This window comes from Argopecten irradians, chromosome 13 (assembly GCF_041381155.1).
Source record: "Argopecten irradians isolate NY chromosome 13, Ai_NY, whole genome shotgun sequence".
In the NCBI taxonomy this organism is placed as follows: Eukaryota; Metazoa; Mollusca; class Bivalvia; order Pectinida; family Pectinidae; genus Argopecten; species Argopecten irradians.
The window spans coordinates 28,512,980-28,534,109 of record NC_091146.1 but is presented as its reverse complement, the minus strand read 5'-3'; the positions used below and the strand labels follow the sequence as shown (position 1 = coordinate 28,534,109).

General features: G+C 34.2%; 1 protein-coding gene across 3 annotated transcripts in view; it reads left to right on the top strand.

Moving 5' to 3' along the window:
• The first annotated feature begins 3 nt into the window (after nucleotides 1-3).
• Nucleotides 4-21,130, top strand: part of LOC138306069 (tyrosine-protein kinase Fer-like) — a 32,323-nt gene continuing 11,196 nt past the window's right edge. Inside the window, exons 1-8 of one of the 3 annotated variants that reach the window (XM_069246417.1) lie at nucleotides 4-121; nucleotides 11,414-11,630; nucleotides 13,977-14,150; nucleotides 15,128-15,224; nucleotides 16,692-16,884; nucleotides 17,692-17,832; nucleotides 18,525-18,647; nucleotides 20,483-20,617. In XM_069246417.1, the coding sequence (XP_069102518.1) occupies nucleotides 11,418-11,630; nucleotides 13,977-14,150; nucleotides 15,128-15,224; nucleotides 16,692-16,884; nucleotides 17,692-17,832; nucleotides 18,525-18,647; nucleotides 20,483-20,617 (1,076 nt within the window). In that variant the 5' untranslated portion in view covers nucleotides 4-121; nucleotides 11,414-11,417. Of the gene's footprint in view, nucleotides 122-3,359; nucleotides 3,416-9,754; nucleotides 10,776-11,413; nucleotides 11,631-13,976; nucleotides 14,151-15,127; nucleotides 15,225-16,691; nucleotides 16,885-17,691; nucleotides 17,833-18,524; nucleotides 18,648-20,482; nucleotides 20,618-21,130 lie in introns of those variants that run through there. The other 2 variants (XM_069246415.1, XM_069246416.1) reach the window with 2 other exon arrangements.

The window sequence follows — 21,130 nt, the reverse complement described above, 5'->3', positions numbered from 1 at the left end:
TGACGTTCTTCACATGTGTAAAGCGGAAGTAAAAACTGAGGAATCGTCCCAAACTTGGATGGGACAAGAAATACCAGAAGAATTTTAAGTTGGATTTTCAAGATGAGCGTGCATCTTGATTGTGAGTAATAATAATAGAAGCGAAAAAAGAATAAGTTAAACTGAAAGGCCTAACTGAGATAGAATACACAATAAATCAAACAAGAACACACAGGAACCGGTCGGCAGAAAGTTTGGCCAAGTTCAGGATTTGCCGAATATGCGGGGGCATGCCGGTTTGATTTATAACTGGGGGCGGGGCTCTTTACACATTTTCTGGGTCTAACTGTTAACAGTTAGTGGTATCTAAAAGATCAACAGAATGTGATCGATAGCATTATTTGTGTATCCAATCCCTATTTAAAAATTTACGTTAATTATTTAAAAGTTCTAGTCCAAACAAAAATGCGTTTACACATATTGTGTACAATATTTATCATATGTGCAACATCTAGATCACACTTCAAGGAAATTTTCATTTATAGAATATTTTTTTATATTGAATCTGTTGACATAAACAGGTTCGGTAATGCACTGTTAAATAATTATTCATGTTGCCCAAGGACGTATATGAGAAGGATAAGTCACACTGGGTTTTGGGGAAGTACAAGGCAGGAGCTTTTGTGTTTGTGCACTGACCGTGACGTTGGGCGACGACTGATTTTCCTTTGATATCCGCTGGCGCAGCCTTTGATGTAGCTTGCGGTGCGAGGGTTACCGTCTTACTTCCTGAGGCGGGCTGTCATTTCATGAGCTGTCATATTTTTTAACGAAAATTAAAGACATATCCTCTAAATATTCTGTCCTTAAAGCAAGTAATAAACATTGTGAAATTTAATAAACTTTACATAGGTGTTTCGTTTGACTCGATAAGACAAGTATTTGTTGAGAAAAACAGTTTTTATTCTCGGTTCATAGGCGTCTCGCGTGGTGTTTAGTAATGTAAAGAGACAGTCACGAATCCTTCTCACTTATAAATCCTTGATGTTGCCAAATCTGACAGCATGAAAAAAGATACAAAATAACATTTGAAATTTACCACATTTCTACCTTGAACTGTTGTATTCTGAACAATTGAGCACTATTTGCACATGGTATAGCTTTACACGGGCTGTATGTTCCGAGTGAACCTGTGGCCCGAATCTTCAACACTATACTTTTCCAACTTTTTTACCAAGGAAGACTGATAATTGATACTTAATAATTGCAATGGTGGAATTTCAAAAAGGCACCTGAAACTAAGCAAGTATAAACACAAAATTATTCATATAGTTACAAATGTATGGGGTAATATAATCATCACTTTAATCGCGTTAGCTGAATGAAAATGGAAGTTGTTATCTTGTTACCTTTAGAATAACTTGCACACTAGAAACACTTGCAAAAAAAATGTTTCATAATGTATGCATATATACATGTACCAATGTGCAGCCACCAGTTTCCAAAGCTTGATTGAGGGCAAATTTGTGTCATTTTTATTAAAACCTGGCTGTTATTGTCATACCGACAGCATTTTGTGTAGTTTTGAAGGATGATGTTGAAAAGAAATTTAAATCATTGCTTTTTCCAACCACAATGTACGGTAGTGTAACAGGGTGCAGGATTTACAATAACTTTAATGCCTGCCTCTACCAGGGATCGAACTCGGGACCTATGGATTACTAGTCTGACGCTCAACTGATCGAGCTAAAGAGAAGTTCTCTCTAGCTGAGCGATATATATTGCGGCTAGTATTGACCAGGGTTACATACTCCCCCTCCAGGAATCAACTCGTCCTCGAGTGTCCAGGGGTCACAACGATTCCTTCGCAGGTATCGTGAAGTATCAATTCCGAGTCCCTACATGGGCGCCAATGTAACAGGGTTTGTTGCTTCAGATAGATCTGAGTAATAAAGACAGCAGAACTCATATGAGGAGTTGTTTTGATTATTTTGAATTCTACGATTCACCTCTACCACAGTAGTAGCTAATATTTGTGAAGACCCACCAAAAATATGAATTTTTAGTCACATTTTGATAGGTTAGGTTTTGTCTTTGCATGTGAGCTTTCCTCTTTATCGTATTTTGTCTTTGCATATTACAGAGTTTCCTCCATTGCGGGTAGGTATTTTTGTTATGTCATTATTTTGTGAGCGCAATTCACATCGAGTTCTCCGAAATGCATAACTTTTCACAAACACGTGACGTCACAATTAATACCTACCCGCAAGGGTAGATAACTCTGTAATATGCAAATACAGAATATTGTATCTATGGACTCCTAAGGCCTATAAAAACCGTCTTTGGACACTCTGGTGTAATGGGTGCAAATTTATATGAACTGATAACTTAATTAGAACTGAGAACAAGAACTGATATCTGAAACTTCTAGCAAGCTTATAAGAGGATGCACTCAGCACTGATATAATACAGTATTGTAGAGTTGTGTCCCCTTAACTATATATAGCCTGCCATGCCTTATATCTCAATGTATATTAATATCTGTACTCCATGCATGTATTATTTATACAATGTATAAAAAACACTTGATATCAATATTCATATTAGTATTATTATTTGATGTAATTCAATTAAGCATTAAGTAATTATAACCATTGACCTATTGTCATCATGCACTGCCATTGTCGTGCACCGTGTCTTTAAACATTTTCTTCTCAAGAACCAGAAGGCCCAGGGTACTGATATTGGGCCTGTGACATGCTGGGATGAAGGGCTACCAAGTTTGTTCAAACGAATGACCTTGATCTTCATTCAAGGTCACAAGGGTCAAATAGGCTACATTCTTTAAACAGCTATGTTGTATTGTGCTAATAATCAGATGACCGTTAAGGCCCTCTTGTATATAATTTTATGACATATGTACCGTATTGACATTAATTATATGTACCTTAATGTGCCATTTTGATGGGAAATAAGTAAATTAGATATATAATTCACAGATATCTGAATCAAAAACTTTCCGAATAATTTATATGCATTCTGTGACAGTGTAATATATCAAAAAGATTGAAAAGATAATTAGATATAGACGAAAGTTTGTGAAACATTTTTTTTTGCTCCATGATTAATTAAGAGTAAATCATTTTTCATTTATCACTTTAGAAGAAAATTAGTTCAAATAACAGATTTTTTATTTAATGTATCTGGAAAAGTGTTAGATATAGGCTCCTAAGCCTACACTACAGATCAAGAATATATCACCTTGTTCATTGACTGATGTTTTGATCACAACCTTTTCAGTTTTTGTAACATTTCAAAAGAAATTTATAAAGTGCTCATGCAAGTGAATTCTTTTCAGATTTACTTTGGTGATAATGTCACAAAGTTGTTTCTATATGGCTTTGACATCACCGACTGATCATGATATTCCTGACAGGTATATATAGAACGAGGTGTAACAATTTACTGACGTATCAATGCGATATTCCATCATTGCATATTCTAGAGTTAGCTCCCTTGCGGGTATAAGGTATCGATTGTTACGTCATTATTTTGTGACTCAATTCACATCATTTTCTCCGAAACATATGACATTGGGCTCCCAAACACGAGACGTCACTATTAATACCTACCCGCAAGTGCAGATAATTCTGTAATATGCAAATTCGGAATGTGTCGTGATAAAAGGTTATACCAAGGATCAATCTAGCTCTGATTTATTAACGTTTATGGGTAAATTTCCCCTCAAGGAATGAATTCCCTTCTGTCCTTAAATTCCCCTGAAGATTTAAAAATCCCCCATTTGAAGATAAAAAATGACCGTTTTTGTAACACAATTTCCCCTGTGACTTATTTTTCTTTTTTTTTTCAGACTTTTGTTTGCAAATTTCTTCATATATATCATACAGCTAAGTGATAGACTCAAATTTTTCATTATTGAGCTTAAAATCTTGCTTTACTAAATCTAAAAAAAAATAGTTGTTTTACAGTATATTTTCGTCAAAATGAAAATTTTTGGACCAAAATAAGAAGATTCAAATTCTTCTATATTTCGCCAAACTTTTCCCCTGTTTTGGAAAAGGGTAGTTTCCCCCAAAAAACCTAGATTGATCCCTGTGATAAATACTTTACGATAAAATGCACATCTTTAAAACAATCTTTTTGTCTGCATGTTTAATTGCATTGGGAATCAAAACATAGCTTTGTCTAGTCATTCAAACAAAAATGCAAAATTTAAAACCTATTTGATTTGCCTAAGTTCCAGGTCGGTGAATTAACAAATATATATACCATATTCACTGTAATTAGTGCCCCTTTCCTAATTAGTGCTCCTTTCCTCATTAGCGCTCCTTTTGCTCCTGCTTAGTGCTCAGCATACAGGGAGTAGGACAACTGGATCTCCCATTGTCAGTATAATGTGATTGGGTGGGATGTGTTGCTTGCTGTCTTCGGCGGCATGCTTCTGTGATATAGCACTGTAAAAAGGGCAAAAGTTCCACTATACAAGAAGACACAACACAAATATACTGCAGTCTCCCTAAACACACACTATACACTACATACAGCCTACACACCACGTACACGGGAGGCCGTCCTTACATGACCCTGGCTGTTAATAGGACATTTATAAATCAAACAAACAAACAAATATCCTATTACAAGCGTCCTGTTCCTAATTAGCACCTCTCCCCTGATAAGCGCCGGTCTTCTTATTGAGACATATATTAATGGAAGTGCCCTGGGTACGGTTGCTAATTATGATGAATACGCTACATGTATATATGATGCTAGGATTTCAAGATAATTGCAATGACAAACTTACCTTTCAATCTATTATCTTTACAATATTGTTTGGTAGATTCATGATAATTCATACAAAGGATCAGTGAAATTGTAGCCTCTTTATATAAAAAACAACAGGATGTATCGAAAATTCTATCGTTAAGACGGAAATGTCGTAATAAATTGTTGCACCTCAAATCACGCTTTCAGTTATTTTGGTTTTTATGGTTTTTTCGCATATATTTATTTTATTTCATGCATATTGGTGGTTTTATTTATGAGCAAGCCTGCAGATTTATGAAATATTTCGCAGCTACATGATCAAGATAATCAAATTACCTAAAAGGAAAAAATGTAATATATTGCCAAATGGTGATTTGCCTTTATTTCATTTGAAAATGTTTTTTGTCATTATAAGTTATCTTATTTATGACTACATTCAATTATTTAGAAAATATACTTACTCAGGGCTGGGGATATTTACTCATATGCTCGCCCAGATGAGTGGATTTAGCCGTCGTGCAAATGAAGATTTTGACAGCTAGCACATTTAATTGTCCGTCGGACGAGTAAAGAATTCTGATGCTGATTATGACCTGTACCTATATGCTGCAATCAACAGAATACAGCTAAAACAACACGTAATATATATACAGTCACATTTACTTAATTATCTGGAAAATATTGAGGGCAAGTAAAAATTGACATTCGGATAAGTATATTTTAGAGAAGCACTTGCTTGTCAGACAGATGAGTACATTTGAAAGTTTTTCCATGGCCCATTTAGTTTTAGTTAATTTAACAATGGGGATGACAACAGGGTGGAGCTGTACCAATAATCCTTTCTCCTATATATGTGTATATATAATTTACAGCATATATCTCTAATGAAGGGGAGATAATTTGCCACTAAACTAAGTATGCCTTGGCAATTACATGTAGAGGCTGATGGCCAGATAATGGTCTGTTTGTGATTGATTTTAAAATTGGTGTAAAAAATCATAATGTGATATGATATTTATTTTTATCACATAATCCACCTGATATCTAGTGATTTCGCCCATGTAATATTTTAGCGTTTGTCACTAGTGTAATATGACCTGAAGCGATTCTCATTGGCTGGAAATTCATTGTGACGTCAGACAGACACGATAAAAAGACATCAGGAAAAATGACATGACGTCAGGATTACGAGGACAGCGGGACAAAATAGCTGCCTTCCTCGGATTTTTGGAATACATTTTGTTATGTAGGTTTTTGTTGTTATGTGATAAAAAGTATCTTAAATTTGTGTTCATTTCATATGAGATTTTATGAAACTCATCCGAAGTTTTAATTTTTGCTTGCCAATTAAGGCTCGCAATATTAAAACTTCTTAGACTCGTTTCATAAAATCTCATTTGAAATGAACACTCATGTAAGATCCTATATGTTTATATATCACTTAACGGTATATGGTAAAGATACACACAAAAGATGGTCTTACAATGTCGACAAAATTTTTTTATCAAATTTCTGAGGCAATTTCTCCTTTTATCAACACACACATTTCTCAAACGTGAACTTCTTTGTGTCATGTTTAAAGTAAAACATTACCGGCATATATATATGAATTTGTACTTTGGGCCCAATTTCATATGTAAATTCAGCATTTACGGTTTAAGTAATTAGTGCAGTATGAATACAGTATGATTTTATCTCAAAGATGAACATAGTCCGCTAAACCTGCCTATATCATTAGGCTTTCTTTAAATTTTTTTTTTTTTTTTGCCTAATATATTGCCCGCCGTTTGCTCTACTAAATGTGTATACGACAGCCTTTACAAATGTGTGAAATAGAAGGGTCTCGGAAGTATTTCATTGTGCAGAGTTGTTTAATTTCATAAATGGGATGTAACATGGGGGCAGTGGAGTACATAAGATCCCAATATACAGGTATGTGTACGTTTTCCCGGCATTGCATGGACGATATATTAGAAATATGCCGCTGACGTAGCGTAGGCCAAATCTGGCCTACGATTTCACATTTTGAAGAGGTACCGCGAGCTGACTATATATTAGGCAAAAAAAAAAAAAAAATTTTTTTATTTAAAAAGCTTAATAATAATAAAGGCAGGTTTAGCGGACTAAGATGAACGATACTTCTTTGACCTATATATACATATGTGCATTGCACATCTGTATTGATCAGCATTTGTTTTAGACCGAATCATCTGTCTCTTAAAATGAGCTTCTTTTTTGTCATTTATTGATATGCTCATTTTAGAGTGGAGAATCTTTAAAGATGCTCCACCGCCGACAGAGCATAAATGATATTCATCACTTTAACAATAATTGGTGTTTAATCATGTATATACGTGTCTAATTAACACAAAAAATAATATAAGATAATTTATTTTGCATTTGGTGCATGCGCAATCCGTACTCTATTCCATATAGAATATAGTGCCACGGGATTTTTTCGGGATGCAATTACTTTAATAATTATTTTTTGTAATTTTAACTTATAGTAAAATTCAAAGCTCAAACTTTCCAGAGGTGGTAATGGTGTAAAGTAAGTAACTTGTGTAACTGAAGAAAAATACTAAATCGTCTGCTGCTGTTTTTTATAGTGAAAAAATACCATTAGTCAGCGGTGGAGCATCTTTAAATTTAATTATCATGTGTTTTACCTTTATTACCTAAATTGTGAAAATTTTGACCTACATGAAGCCGGCTATAAAAAAGGTTAAACAGTAAAACCAACTCATAGTCACTTACAACCAATTTGTGGTTATAACGTAGTTATATATGTATACCTATTTGATTTCCCCTTCAATATTTTATAAAATGTTTGTAATAAATGTGTAACTAACTATGCTTATAACGAATCAAAGAGATTGTGTTGATCCCTAGAGGTTTGTTAGAACCATGATTTACTGAACATGATATTAATTAAAAATTCTTGCAATATTAATTAATTGTCACATATTTACCTGTCCATCCTTTCCTACCCGGTTACCTGGCCAGCTGACCTGTCTCACTCCTGAAATGTCATAATGGACTGTTCCAGACCTAGATTTAGGAGAGTCTAAATGCTAGTATTGAGGGGTGAATGAGTGAACAAGACTTTCCAAAGTTACTGTCTATATTTCACTGTTTGCTATTACAGATTATCCTTATCAGCCCACCTACTTACGATTAGTCAGCTTCCAAATAAAAAAAAAATAAATCATTCTAGGATATTTTTTTTTTATTCTAATTAAATTGGATTTATAAAAGGTTGTGGTTGCCTTTCATTGTGTTTTGAATGTTGGTAAATTTAATTTCAATTTCATAAAGAACAAATACCTAGTAGTTCACTTACGTATTAGACATGCTTGTTTAATGCATATAACGCTTTTGGATATGTGTACTAGCTGCGATGATCATGATCTTTAATTTGAGTTTCATTTGTTAAATTTTATGCATAAACATATAAAGATAAATTTAATTTTATAAATTGCAGAATAAGATAGTTATCTGACTTTCAGGTATAAATTTGAAAAACGTTTCCGGTACATATTTATAAATATCAAGCTGTTGATGCTTTTGGCATTTGATGAAAAGTTGACCTGGTCATTGGAACTTAACCTTTTACCTATGCTTCATAAAAGCTTATATGACAATGATAACGTATTCATACTCATATTGATATTGGCTTCGTATTTACATACATATATCTATAGATACATATTATCATTGTATTTACGATAAGACTAACAATACTATTATCATTTCACAGTGATAATTTAATTACATGCAAATATCATTAGCCTCAGTGTGGCTCACATCAGTTGTTAAATATATGAAGTGATTTATTGATCCTGAGAATACATTTCATTTTAATTTTTAAAGTAAATTCAACTCTATGTACTCTGATGATTCAAAGTATTTTTATGTGTTGCCAAATTGTTTCAAATTCAAAGTTAGTGAAAATGTGGCTTCAAGAAGAGGAGAAACACTTATACATAAAGGGATGGGGCATTGATATATTGGGTCGAATACAATTTCTCTACTGTTTTGAAGTATTTGTGCCTCCTATTATAAATTAGAAGATGAACATTTTCCTATAGTTTTAGAAAGCCAGAGTTCATAGCAAAAAGCCACAGTTAATCGTATTTGGCCAGTAATATATGCATGTCATCTTGTTATCCATTGAGATATTTTAGTTCAAAATGCATTCATTTGTGGTATATCTAAGCTAATATTAGTGAAACTGGGTCCTTGATTATATATTTGGAGATTCGAACACATGACCCAGAGGTACCCAGAGGTATAGGGTTTACATGTAGTTTTGGGACATCATAAACCGCTGGGCCGGCCATGTGTGTTTTTATTACTTTTCAGAGCTCGAGGTGAAGTGTATTCTTGACATGTGCACATGTGTGACTAGAGAATAGCACTCATAATGCAATGGTATGATCGTTATAGGGTAGGGATTCTAACAAATTATTGGCTACAATTATGTGAACACTTTAATTTAGGGTGGGGGGATTCAAAATTGTGTTTAGGGGCGGGGTCAAATGTATTTGAACACTTCTTCTCTTGTTTAGCACTCAAACAATGGTTACCAGTACAAATGATGTGGCTGATTTCAAGGGTGGTATATATAAACGATGCTGGGATAGCCCACCCATAATGCAATAGACAAAATTGACAGTACCCCCAGGGGCTGATATTTACCATATAAACGAACTTCTTCTCTGAAACTATTCCCCATAAAACCTTATAGTGTGGGAATCACTGTCATTCAATTTCCATATAAAATAACTTTTTCTCTGATTATTGTCATATTGCAATGGTTTACAATCTTGTACATACGTAACATGTATATACATACAAGTACACATATTATTAATAAGTGTGCATTATACATATGTGACCTGAACAATAATATTGATAAAGTTCTTGTTATCTGTTTGGATGATACTGAAAGTTGTGATATTAATGATATAGGGAAATATTTGTATTGTACATGTACAGTATGACAGTTTGTGGCAATTTATGTTTACTTCATACAAGGACTCTACGAGGATGGATGATGATATATCAAGTCCTTGTGTGGGATATTTGGGAAAATACAGAAATGAGGTTTTCAGTGTAGACTTTACTTTGTGATGAGATTGTCAAAATCTTTTGAGAGAGAACAATGACGAGAATTTGAACTTAACATAAAGTTCAGGGAAATATATGCGGCCTCCAGCTGTGTTGTTACATGTATATGCAGACTTTGATTTTTAATGTATCCTGGATCTTAAGAATCATCAAAATCATTTGAGAGAACAATGGTTAGGAGAGGAACTGAACATAAAATACAAAGTGAAAACTTTGAAAATTAATTTTGAAATTTCGCATTTTGAATTTAAGTGAAGTTCTCTTAACTTGTAAATAAACTCAGACAATATATTGTACATGTGTTTTCTTTCAATGCAATTGGATTTATCTGATGAAGTGTGAAAGAAAACAGTTCATTATGTGATGAAATGATAAACAGTTAGTTATGTGATGAAATGATAAACAGTTCATTATGTGATGAAATGATAAACAGTCATTATGTGATGATGTGCGAATTAACAGCAGAAAACAGTAGGGAAGTCCTGTTGAACGAATTCACAATAAATTTCATTAATCTGATTCTGATATCAAAGTGATATTTGTATTCAATCTGGATTTTTTGCCAAAAAAGGATTTCAAGAATATATTTGACTCAACGAATATGTCATAGGAATATTAGATTCACTTTGGAGATAATTTTGGAAACAGTTTTTACAGAAGTACATGTATTGGCATGGTTTAACAATATGGCTGGTATAAGTAAGTGGTATCTTGCCATTCCGGATACGGAAAGTGACAGGCGAGCACGTGTGCAGAAACTGAGTAAATTGTCAAGGAAGAAGAGGTTAACAGATATTTCTGATGACATCAACAACAAAACTACAGACATGAATGCTTATGATGAAGTGGATGATCAGCATGATATGAATATGCATGAAGTAAATGACCAGTGTGATATGAATATGCATGAAGTTAATGGTGATGATCATGATATGAATATGCATGAGAACAATTCTGATTTGCATATGCATGTTCAAAATGAAAACATGCCTGTAACAGATTTGTCAACGATTTTTGATTTCACAGGTCTGGGGGATTCAGCCTATGGAAAAATCAGGTCTTCCACATTTTCTTTTTTTATTTGTTCTTTATTCTATCTATATTATCTGACCATAATACTGTAACTGTCTTATTTTCACACACATATACCGTAAAACCGCTGGCTACTGTATCTATATATCAAGAGAACTTTCTTTAGTAAGATCACTTTTCTGGGGTCCAAAATGGTCAACATCAACATATTTCAACCTTTGTATCAAAACTACCTGCCTATAAAGACCCATTTCCTCTCTGATATGTCCCTTGAATGGTCTTTATAGACAGGTTTGACTATATAGTCAAACAAAGCTCTAACAAACCTCTATGGTACAAAAAATTTACTTTGTTTTAAGCCTAATTTGTTATACACATATTACTGACATCTTAAAAGAACCTTGATGGGGAATGTTTTTTTTAGAATACGTATTTAAGTACATAATGTGGATGTGACATTAAAATTTGATTTTGTCCTCCTCAGAGCGATGGGTTTTGGGACGGACTTCCAAGGCAAAGAGTCCCATGAGTCCCTGCTGCGAATCCAGGACTGTGAGATCCGTGTCCTTGACAACATCAAGCGTTGCCTAGCAGTGAGGATTGACAGTGATAAAAAATATGCAGCATCACTCAACACGATCGTACAGAGTGCTCAGAAGTTGGACACTAATGAATTCCAGGCTCACAGCTCTGTATTCAAGGTACAGTAAATCTTACTTTAATGTGAAATGTGAAATCTGTCATATTGACCACCTGTTTACAATGACCAACTGTGTTAAATGACCACCTGTTTAACCACCAGTGTATTTGACCACCTCTGTATAATGACCATCTCTGTATGATGACCACTAGTGTATATGACCACCACTGTATAATGACCATATATGTGTATGATAACCACCTCTGAACAATGACCATCTCTGTATGATGACCACTGGTATATATGACCACCTCTGTATAATGACCACCTGTGTATAATGACCATCGGTGTATAATGACCATTGGTGTATAATGACCATCGGTGTATAATGACCATTGGTGTATAATGACCATCGGTGTATAATGACCATTGGTGTATAATGACCATCGGTGTATAATGACCATTGGTGTATAATGACCACCTGTGTATAATGACCACCTCTGTATAATGACCACCTGTGTATAATGACCATCGGTGTATAATGACCATTGGTGTATAATGACCATCGGTGTATAATGACCATCAGTGTATAATGAACACCAGTGTTTATGACCACCTATGTATAATGACCATCGGTGTATAATGACCATCGGTGTATAATGACCATCAGTGTATAATGACCATCGGTGTATAATGACCACCTGTGTATAATGACCATCAGTGTATAATGACCATCTTTGTATAATGACTATCGGTGTATAATGACCATCGGTGTATAATGACAAACTTTGTATAATGACCATCGGTGTATAATATGACCATCGGTGTATAGTGACCATCAGTGTATAATGACAAACTTTGTATAATGACCATCGGTGTATAATGACCATCGGTGTATAATGACAAACTTTGTATAATGACCATCGGTGTATAATGACCATCGGTGTATAATGACCAACGGTGTATAATGACCATCAGTGTATAATGACCATCGGTGTATAATGACCATCGGTGTATAATGACCATCGGTGTATAATGACCACCTGTGTATAATGACCATCGGTGTATAATGACCATCATTGTATAATGACAAACTTTGTATAATGACCATCGGTGTATAATGACCATCAGTGTATAATGACCATCAGTGTATTATGACCATCGGTGTATAATGACCATCGGTGTATAATGACCATCAGTGTATAATGACCATCGGTGTATAATGACCATCGGTGTATAATGACAAACTTTGTATAATGACCATCGGTGTATAATGACAAACTTTGTATAATGACCATCAGTGTATAATGACAAACTTTGTATAATGACCATCAGTGTATAATGACCATCGGTGTATAATGACAAACTTTGTATAATGACCATCGGTGTTAATGACCATCGGTGTATAATGACAAACTTTGTATAATGACCATAGGTGTATAATGACCATCGGTGTATGATGACCATCGGTGTATAATGACAAACTTTGTATAATGACCATCGGTGTATAAATGACCTCGGTGTATAATGACCATCGGTGTATAATGACCATCGGTGTATAATGACCATCAGTGTATAATGACCATCGGTGTATAATGACCATCGGTGTATAATGACCATCGGTGTATAATGACCACCTGCTTAATACGGTTAACCGTAAAACCAGCCTTTGTAATTTTAATACAAACCATATTTGATCCAATAAGTGACCAAGGCAGTTAAAAAATGAAAAATGAAGGGGCGCTTACCATATTTGGATTAATCTTTCACAAAATCGTTGCACAATATTAATGTAAAAAATGAATCAATTTACAAAAGACATTATATAGAGAATGGTTTTCTTAGTTTCAGTCTGTATTTAAGCCAAACAAGTAAAATTATGAGGCCTCAAAAACAGAAGGGTTTAAGGCACTTACTTTATGAAATACACAGAGTGAAATACACAGAGTGACCTGCTTAGAAATAGTGTTGCATTGTTCTTGGATTTTATATCATAGTAAAATAATTAATTTTTCTTTGTTTTCATACCAAATCTGGCTTTCTGATTGGCCAATATTTTTTTTGCATACCACTATGAAAAAAAAAAATCCGAGAATGGCGCGAAACCCCGACGTTATCGTGACGTCACAATAGAGACATTGACGTTGCATATTGATTCGGAAAAAAAGAATCCCTTGAAAAACCACTATAATGTTACATTTAAACATACTTCATTTTATCAAATAGAGTATAAAATTAATTATAAGTATTGATGTCACTATTTTTTAATTTTATCGGGTTATGAAAAAAAAATTGTTTGCAAACTGTGTGAATCCGCGTAAATTAAAAAATATGACATCAATGCTTAAATAAAAAATAGGAAAATTTATTTCATTTGAACAACTATTATCATGTATCTTCTTTTCAGGGCTGGGATACGATTGTCCGACAAACGGATCGATTTGTGAAACTACTGAAGCAAAATGTTGAAGAAATGTCTTCGAAGACGATGGAAAAGCTAACAGACCTCATTAACGAGAAAAAGGCAACGAGACGACTTTACCAGGAAGAACGCAGTAAACTGGACCAGGAGTTCTCTAAGGTATTACGAACTCTTATTAGCACTTATAAATGTTTTCTCATTATAACAACAAAAAATTATTATCATATTTAAACCATTTACTGCTTCTGCATCAAATATTAATACCATATTTGACCCAATAAGAGCCCAGGGCGCTATAATAAATATTTAAAAAAAATTAAGGGACACTCAATAAGATTAAATTTGGGCCCATCTGTCACTGCATTGTTTCAGAGAGTAAGTTATTAATCAATTAACAAAAAAGAAATGAAACAGAGAAACCTATTACACACGGTCTGTTTTTAAGTCATCACAAGTGAAATTGAGGACTCAAAAAGGTGTAGAGGCACTTATAGGGTTAATTACGGTAAAAATATACAATAGCTGTTGAATCTAAGGTTCACCTCTAGTTATTAATTATCCCTCCCCCTTATCAAATGACCTGTGTATTAAAATGGATTTGAGAGACCATGGCTAGTGTTGATGAGAGTCTCCTCCTGTTAGGGGAACAAGTGACTCTCCTCCTAAAGAGTCGTATAAGCATTTATCCAGCAACGAACACATCCATTTATTGTGTGCGGTAACTGTCTTGTCTTTTGGTATCTCCACTATACATGTACTGTGTAAGGATACAATTTTGCTGGACTTTTATTTTGGCTATACTCGTGGTTTTCCTGAAATCTGGGAATTCAAAACACAAGCAAAATATTTAGAATCTTACTACTGTTATGCAGAAGTACAACATGTTTACTCTATTCACTATTTTTGTCACCTTTAAGATTTATTTGATCTGCGATAATTGCTTCTAAATGAATCGGTGCACAATAGAATTAACACACACCCCCACTAAATGATCAATTTTAACACAATTCAACCTGGTTATAAAGGTCATCTTGCCATATTGCCATAAAGACTAATTTTCCCTCTGTCCTTGGGTGGTCTTAATAGACAGGTTTGTTTATAATATATTTTCTATATAATGTTTGTGTGTTGTCTAGGTTCAAGAGGATGTGAATAAATGTAAACAGGAATACGGCAAATGTTTACAGAGAGTGAACCAGGACCGGTCAAAGTTCAACGATGTAAAAGCTAAAGGTGAGCTTTTAATCAAACGTCATCATTCAGAGAAAAAGGTTATCAAACATCTACATTCAGAGAAAAGGTTATCAAACATCAACATTCAGAGAACAGGTTATCAAACATCAACATTCAGAGAACAGGTTATCAAACATCTACATTCAGAGAAAAGGTTATCAAACATCAACATTCAGAGAACAGGTTATCAAACATCAACATTCAGAGAACAGGTTATCAAACATTTACATTCAGAAAAAAGGTTATCAAATGTCTACATTCAGAGAAAAACAACCTACATTTAAGGTAAGTTAAAAAGTATCGAGAAAGGTCTACATTTAGAGAAAAGGTTATCAAACGTCTCTACATTCAGAGAAAAGGTTATCAAACATCTACATTTAGAGAAAAGGTTATCAAACATCTACATTCAGAGAAAAGGTTATCAAACGTCTTCATTCAGAGAAAAGGTTATCAAACGCCTACATTCAGAGAAAAGTTATCAAACGTCTACATTCAGAGAAAAGGTTATCAAATGGCTACATTCAGAGAAAAGGTAATGAAAAGTCGACATTCAGAGAAAAGGTAACGAAAAGTCCACATTCAGAGAATAGGTATAATAAAACTAGATAAAAAGTATGCATGCAAATTATTAAAATACAATAAAACAAATACCAAATACACCTGCAGTAAAGCTACCAGTATATGTCAACACAGAATTATCACAATTCAAGGATATACTTGTTAAACCTTGGCAGAATCAAATTTAAGCATTATATACTGTATCAATTGAAGAAGTTAGTAGGCATATTGATGATTTTGATCATTCATCGTAATATTGCTTTATCATCAACTCATAGTAAAAGACAATTTCAAATACCCTGGTACGGAATGTGTTAAAATGTGTATGTTTAAGTTAAACAGCAAAAACATCTCTTCTTTCACAAATTTTCGATCTCTTGGCCATCCTCTTGACGACAATTGTGTGAAAATTTATCTTTGGATCTCCTAATTCTTTGAACATGGAAGTCTTTCTCCTTTTGGAAGATAATCATCCTCGTAGTCCAGGGTACTTATCACTTATGATCCCTACACTCCTGGACTATCTCATAGCAAAACTGAAGGCAGCTCAAGGGAAAAAATCTGAACCAATCACAGGCCTGCAAAGATTTCCTTTGACGACTACAGAGAGCAACGCCCAACTTCAAAGCCACAGTCAACCACAGTGTACCGTTATACGGCTCTTTTGATGTACATATGTATATCAAACAACTAAATTACCTGTTCTGTTACTTCCAGTTTTATTATGAGATAGTCCAGGGGTGTAGAGATGGTAAGTGATCGAAACCGCTGGAGTATTGAGGATGAAGGACGATTGATTGAAAACGTATATTTATAGAAATGACTTTTATAACTTACATCTTTTCTAAATGACTTGGGTCAAGGAAGTAATATCACAATTAATCAATATTTTCTAAATAAACGTAACAGGTAAATCTGGGGCCAAGTTGGACGATGTTAAGAAGAAGTTACAGAGGTCCACAGCGAGCCTACATCGTGTCCACAATGACTACGTATTATCACTGCGGGAGGTGATGGCCCACCAGACCTGTTACCTTACACAGTCCTTACCCTCATTTCTGGACAGTCAACAGACGGCACAGGAAGCTCTCGTGTATCAATGGTAAAATTATTAATCATGTCAGTCTGATTAGAATACAGGGCCCAGTTGTTCATCAGATTTTCACTGACACAGTCTTATGACATATCACAAGCAATACCTAGTCGCAAGGGCAGATAACTCTATATTATGTACTGATAAAAGACTAAAATACATTATGATGGTGAGATTTTCATGAAGCCTTCAAGAATTTTTTTTTGTAAACTTAACATAAAAACTGCAATAATCACCTTCTAAGGGTTCTGATTTGTTTATGAGAAAAAAAATTCAAAACACATAATTATTGCTACATTATTAATTGTCAGGGCACAGTGGTTACTATAAAATGTACCATATCCAATATGACACAACTCCCAAGTGATTGTACTCACGATCAATTGCAAAGAAAATATTAATAACAGTTACACCATTAAGACAGTATTGATCTGTGATTATACATAGACTGATTTGTGCTCTTGAAATTAAACCCCGCAGACAAATTCAGACAAATATAGACTCACACATTTAAAATTCTAACACACAGTACTGTATAGTTGTTAAGTTTTGTGGGTGTAAAATTTCGCAATTTACTGTTTGGAACTTAATTGCGGGGGTTTATTTTCTTGGTTTATTTTCTTGGTTTATTTTTGATGCCTTTTAAAGAGTCATTCTTACAACAGGTTATAATCGTGAAACCATGATTTTGATTATTTCATGAGGTATTGAACTTCTCGAATTTGGGTGGACTTGCATGCAAATTTTGCAAAATGAAAACCCCATGAATATTAGCAACTGTGCAGTATATCAGTTGGATATTTTTCTCTATTCCAGCAAAGACGTATTGTCCCAGTACCACAGACTGACAAACTTTACAAACGAAGAATTTACAAATGTGTTCACAACTGTGGAGGAAGCTATAGGGAATATCGTCCCTGAAACTGAATACTCTGACAAGTTTATCACAGAGTTCAGGTAAATTTTATCCCCGAGTCTTAGAACTTCATTAGCAAATTCATGTAAATATCTTCCCTGAATCCTTGTACCTTGAAAATTCATCACAAAATTCACTGCAGGTAAATATCATCCGAGGGACTGAGTACCTGGACAAGTTAATCATGAAATTCATGTTTTCTATGAATATGTCCTAGTTTTAGATACTTTTATGGAGTCATTAACTATGCTACAAGTATTATTACATTGAAACTGTAAAACCAATATGTGTTCACATGAGATTAATTATCACATATTTCCCAGGTTATAAGAATTGCCAGACTTTATTGGCTTCAAATACAGGTACCATGATGATCACATATTAAACTTTTTTGGGGGATGCAATGGCCAAGTGGTTAAGATGTCCTGGCATATTACCACAAGCCCTCCACCTCTGGGATGTGTGTAGTTGCCAGGTACTGACCACTGGTCCGTGGTTTTCTCTGGGTACTCCGGCTTTCCTCCAGCAACAAACTTGGCACGTCCTTACATGACGGCCTGGCTGTTAATATGACGTTAAACCAAACCAATTATGCTTTTAAACTATAAATCATGATATCAAATGGCAGTGAAAAAGTCATTCAGTAAGAAAATATGGAATAGCCACAAAGATAATAAGCTGGTTTGCAGTGTTAGATTTTACAAATTTTTAATATTTATTGATTTATTTCCAGGAGTGATCCAATCGAGGCCACAACGTTTGAATTTGACGCAGGCCTCCTGAGTGAATACCAGGGAACGTTAGTGGAGAAAAAATTAGCAGTAGACGATCTTACTCACGATGTGCTCAAAGCTAGGTAATTGTCACATCACTCTGATGTCGGTATGGCTAATTTAAAATGATTCTGACATAAAAGAAAATGCCCTTGGTTGAACTTGGAAACAGGGAAGTTCTCATCTCGACACCTGGGTTGTTTAAGATCAAAGGTGATAATAGGATTCCTTACGTTGTGTTGATTAAATGTATCCCATAAGCATACATGCCATACCTCCAGGCGTGAGACAAAACCTCCCGTATTTTAAAGCCTTTTATTGTCTCCCGGCAGGAGAGTCTAAATTCCTGTATTCCGTAAACCCCTCCGTTTTATTTTTGCCACCATATTTGTGTACATGCTAAGTTAATTTTAGCACGAGAGTAACCACTCCCTGACCCCCTGACCAACACCCCAGTGGCCCTAATTAGCAGCCTTGGGCTATTTCCACCTTGACTTGTGGTGTCACTTTCACTCACGTCTGTGTATTACGTAAACTGAAGTCAAGCAGCCGATCGGCCGCCTGGAAAACAATCAGCTGACCTTTCAATAAATTTTATGACTACAGTTAGTGATCATTATTACAAAACAAATACTGCTTACAAATGTAAATGATTTACTCACGTTTTTAATGTTAAATAGGCCTATCTATATCTGATGGATGTCACAAGCTTTGCAATCGTAATGGCCGCCATTTTGGGTAATTGTAATAGATGATCCGGATTTTATAGAATTTCCGGATTTCCTAATAATCATGTTTTTAAAAAATGGAAAAGGTATTATTTTTTTTAGAATTTTGGTGTGAATTGAAAAAATAAATTCCTAATAAAAAATTATCATTATTAACTGAATTTAAATAAATCAAATAAAAAAAGAAACTTACTTTTTTTCTCTCTCAGGTTAAAATACATTTTGAATACTACTGTAATAATTCTCTGTATATTTCTAATTTAGTGCTTGTAAATTTAAGAACTTAATTTAAGTTAATTATCCGTTATTGTGAAAGATATATTAAAAAGCCCAGCAAAATTGTTACAGAACATTAAATTATGTGTTTGTGTTTATTTTGCAAAGAATTTCATAAAAAAGTTGATATTTAATTTATTCATATATGTCGCGTGTATACCTCCCTAATTTGAGACCAAAATTCCTTAAAAATGGTTATCAATCTCCCTCACCACCCCTAGAAAAATATGGCATGTATGCATAAGTGACCTGTTCATCCATGTCATACAGCCATGTCATACGGCTGTGTCATCAATATCGTAAGACACATGTGCAGTAACACTATTATGACGTCACATGTAGTCATGACGTCATAATCAATAAATGGGCCTTATTTCCTGTTTGTCTTTGTTAATTGAAATGTTACACAATCTCAGTCGGATTTCGCAAGCAAAATTGAAAGTTTTTACAATTATATGATTCCAATAATACTATTAATGTTATAAATATAAATTTGCATTAAGCCTTGTAGATATGTAAATGTTCATGGCATATAAAACTATTTATCTGTTCTAATTAAATTTCATATTACATTGTCACACTAATGTGACCTCCTGGTGGGGTATATTTGCTTGGTGTCTTTGGCTGCATGATTAACGGTATAGCACAATCAAATGTGGACAATTCCCCTGTTACAGGAAAATGTAACACAAATATACCGCAGTCTCTCAAACCATGCACCACATACTTCACACACCCATCACACACCATACAGGGGAGACCATTTTTTAATGACCCATGCTGTTAATAGAATGCTCATTTAATCAAACAAACATGTTAATAGAATGCTCATTTAATCAAACAAACATTGCAACTTTTGTAGTATTCTCTATATTTTAACATATCTTTAACTATTTTTATTTGATATTCCACAGGTTAGCCTCATTAGAAGATGATTTATCGTCTCTCCAACAAAGTTTAAAGGACAAGGAGCCGAAAATCAAGGAAATGGATGATAAAGTAGCTGAACTTAGAAAAACAAGCAAAACAGACGTGTTAGTGAAACCAGAGTAAGTACAGACTTAAAAAAAATTGTATTGACTAAAATGAACGAAGAAAAAATGATATAATATTTTATGTATTTGTATGTGACACAGTTATCCGTTTTTGTAGATAAGTATTGATTGTGACATCATGTGTATATGAGAGCGTTAAGTCATTTTTTTCGCAGAAATGGCATGAATTTTGATCATAAATTTACGATGTCACAATGGATAACTTCTTACAAGGGAGGTTACTCTGTAATATGCAAAGATGGAATACATGTTCGATTGGTAGAGCAACCTATTTCTATGACAAATGAATGATTTTGTGTTAACATTAATTTTTCTGACATTTTCGTTCTGAAAAGATCAATTTTGGTTGTGTAGAAAATCTTGTGGTTTACAATGGTTGCTGTTGAACCACACATACATAAAAACAACTAATTTAGTTTTCGTGTTACTGTAAAGGAGGAAATTTATTCGAGGTTGAAATTTACGCAAAGGTCGCTTTGATCGTGAAAATTTCCACCGTGGGTAATA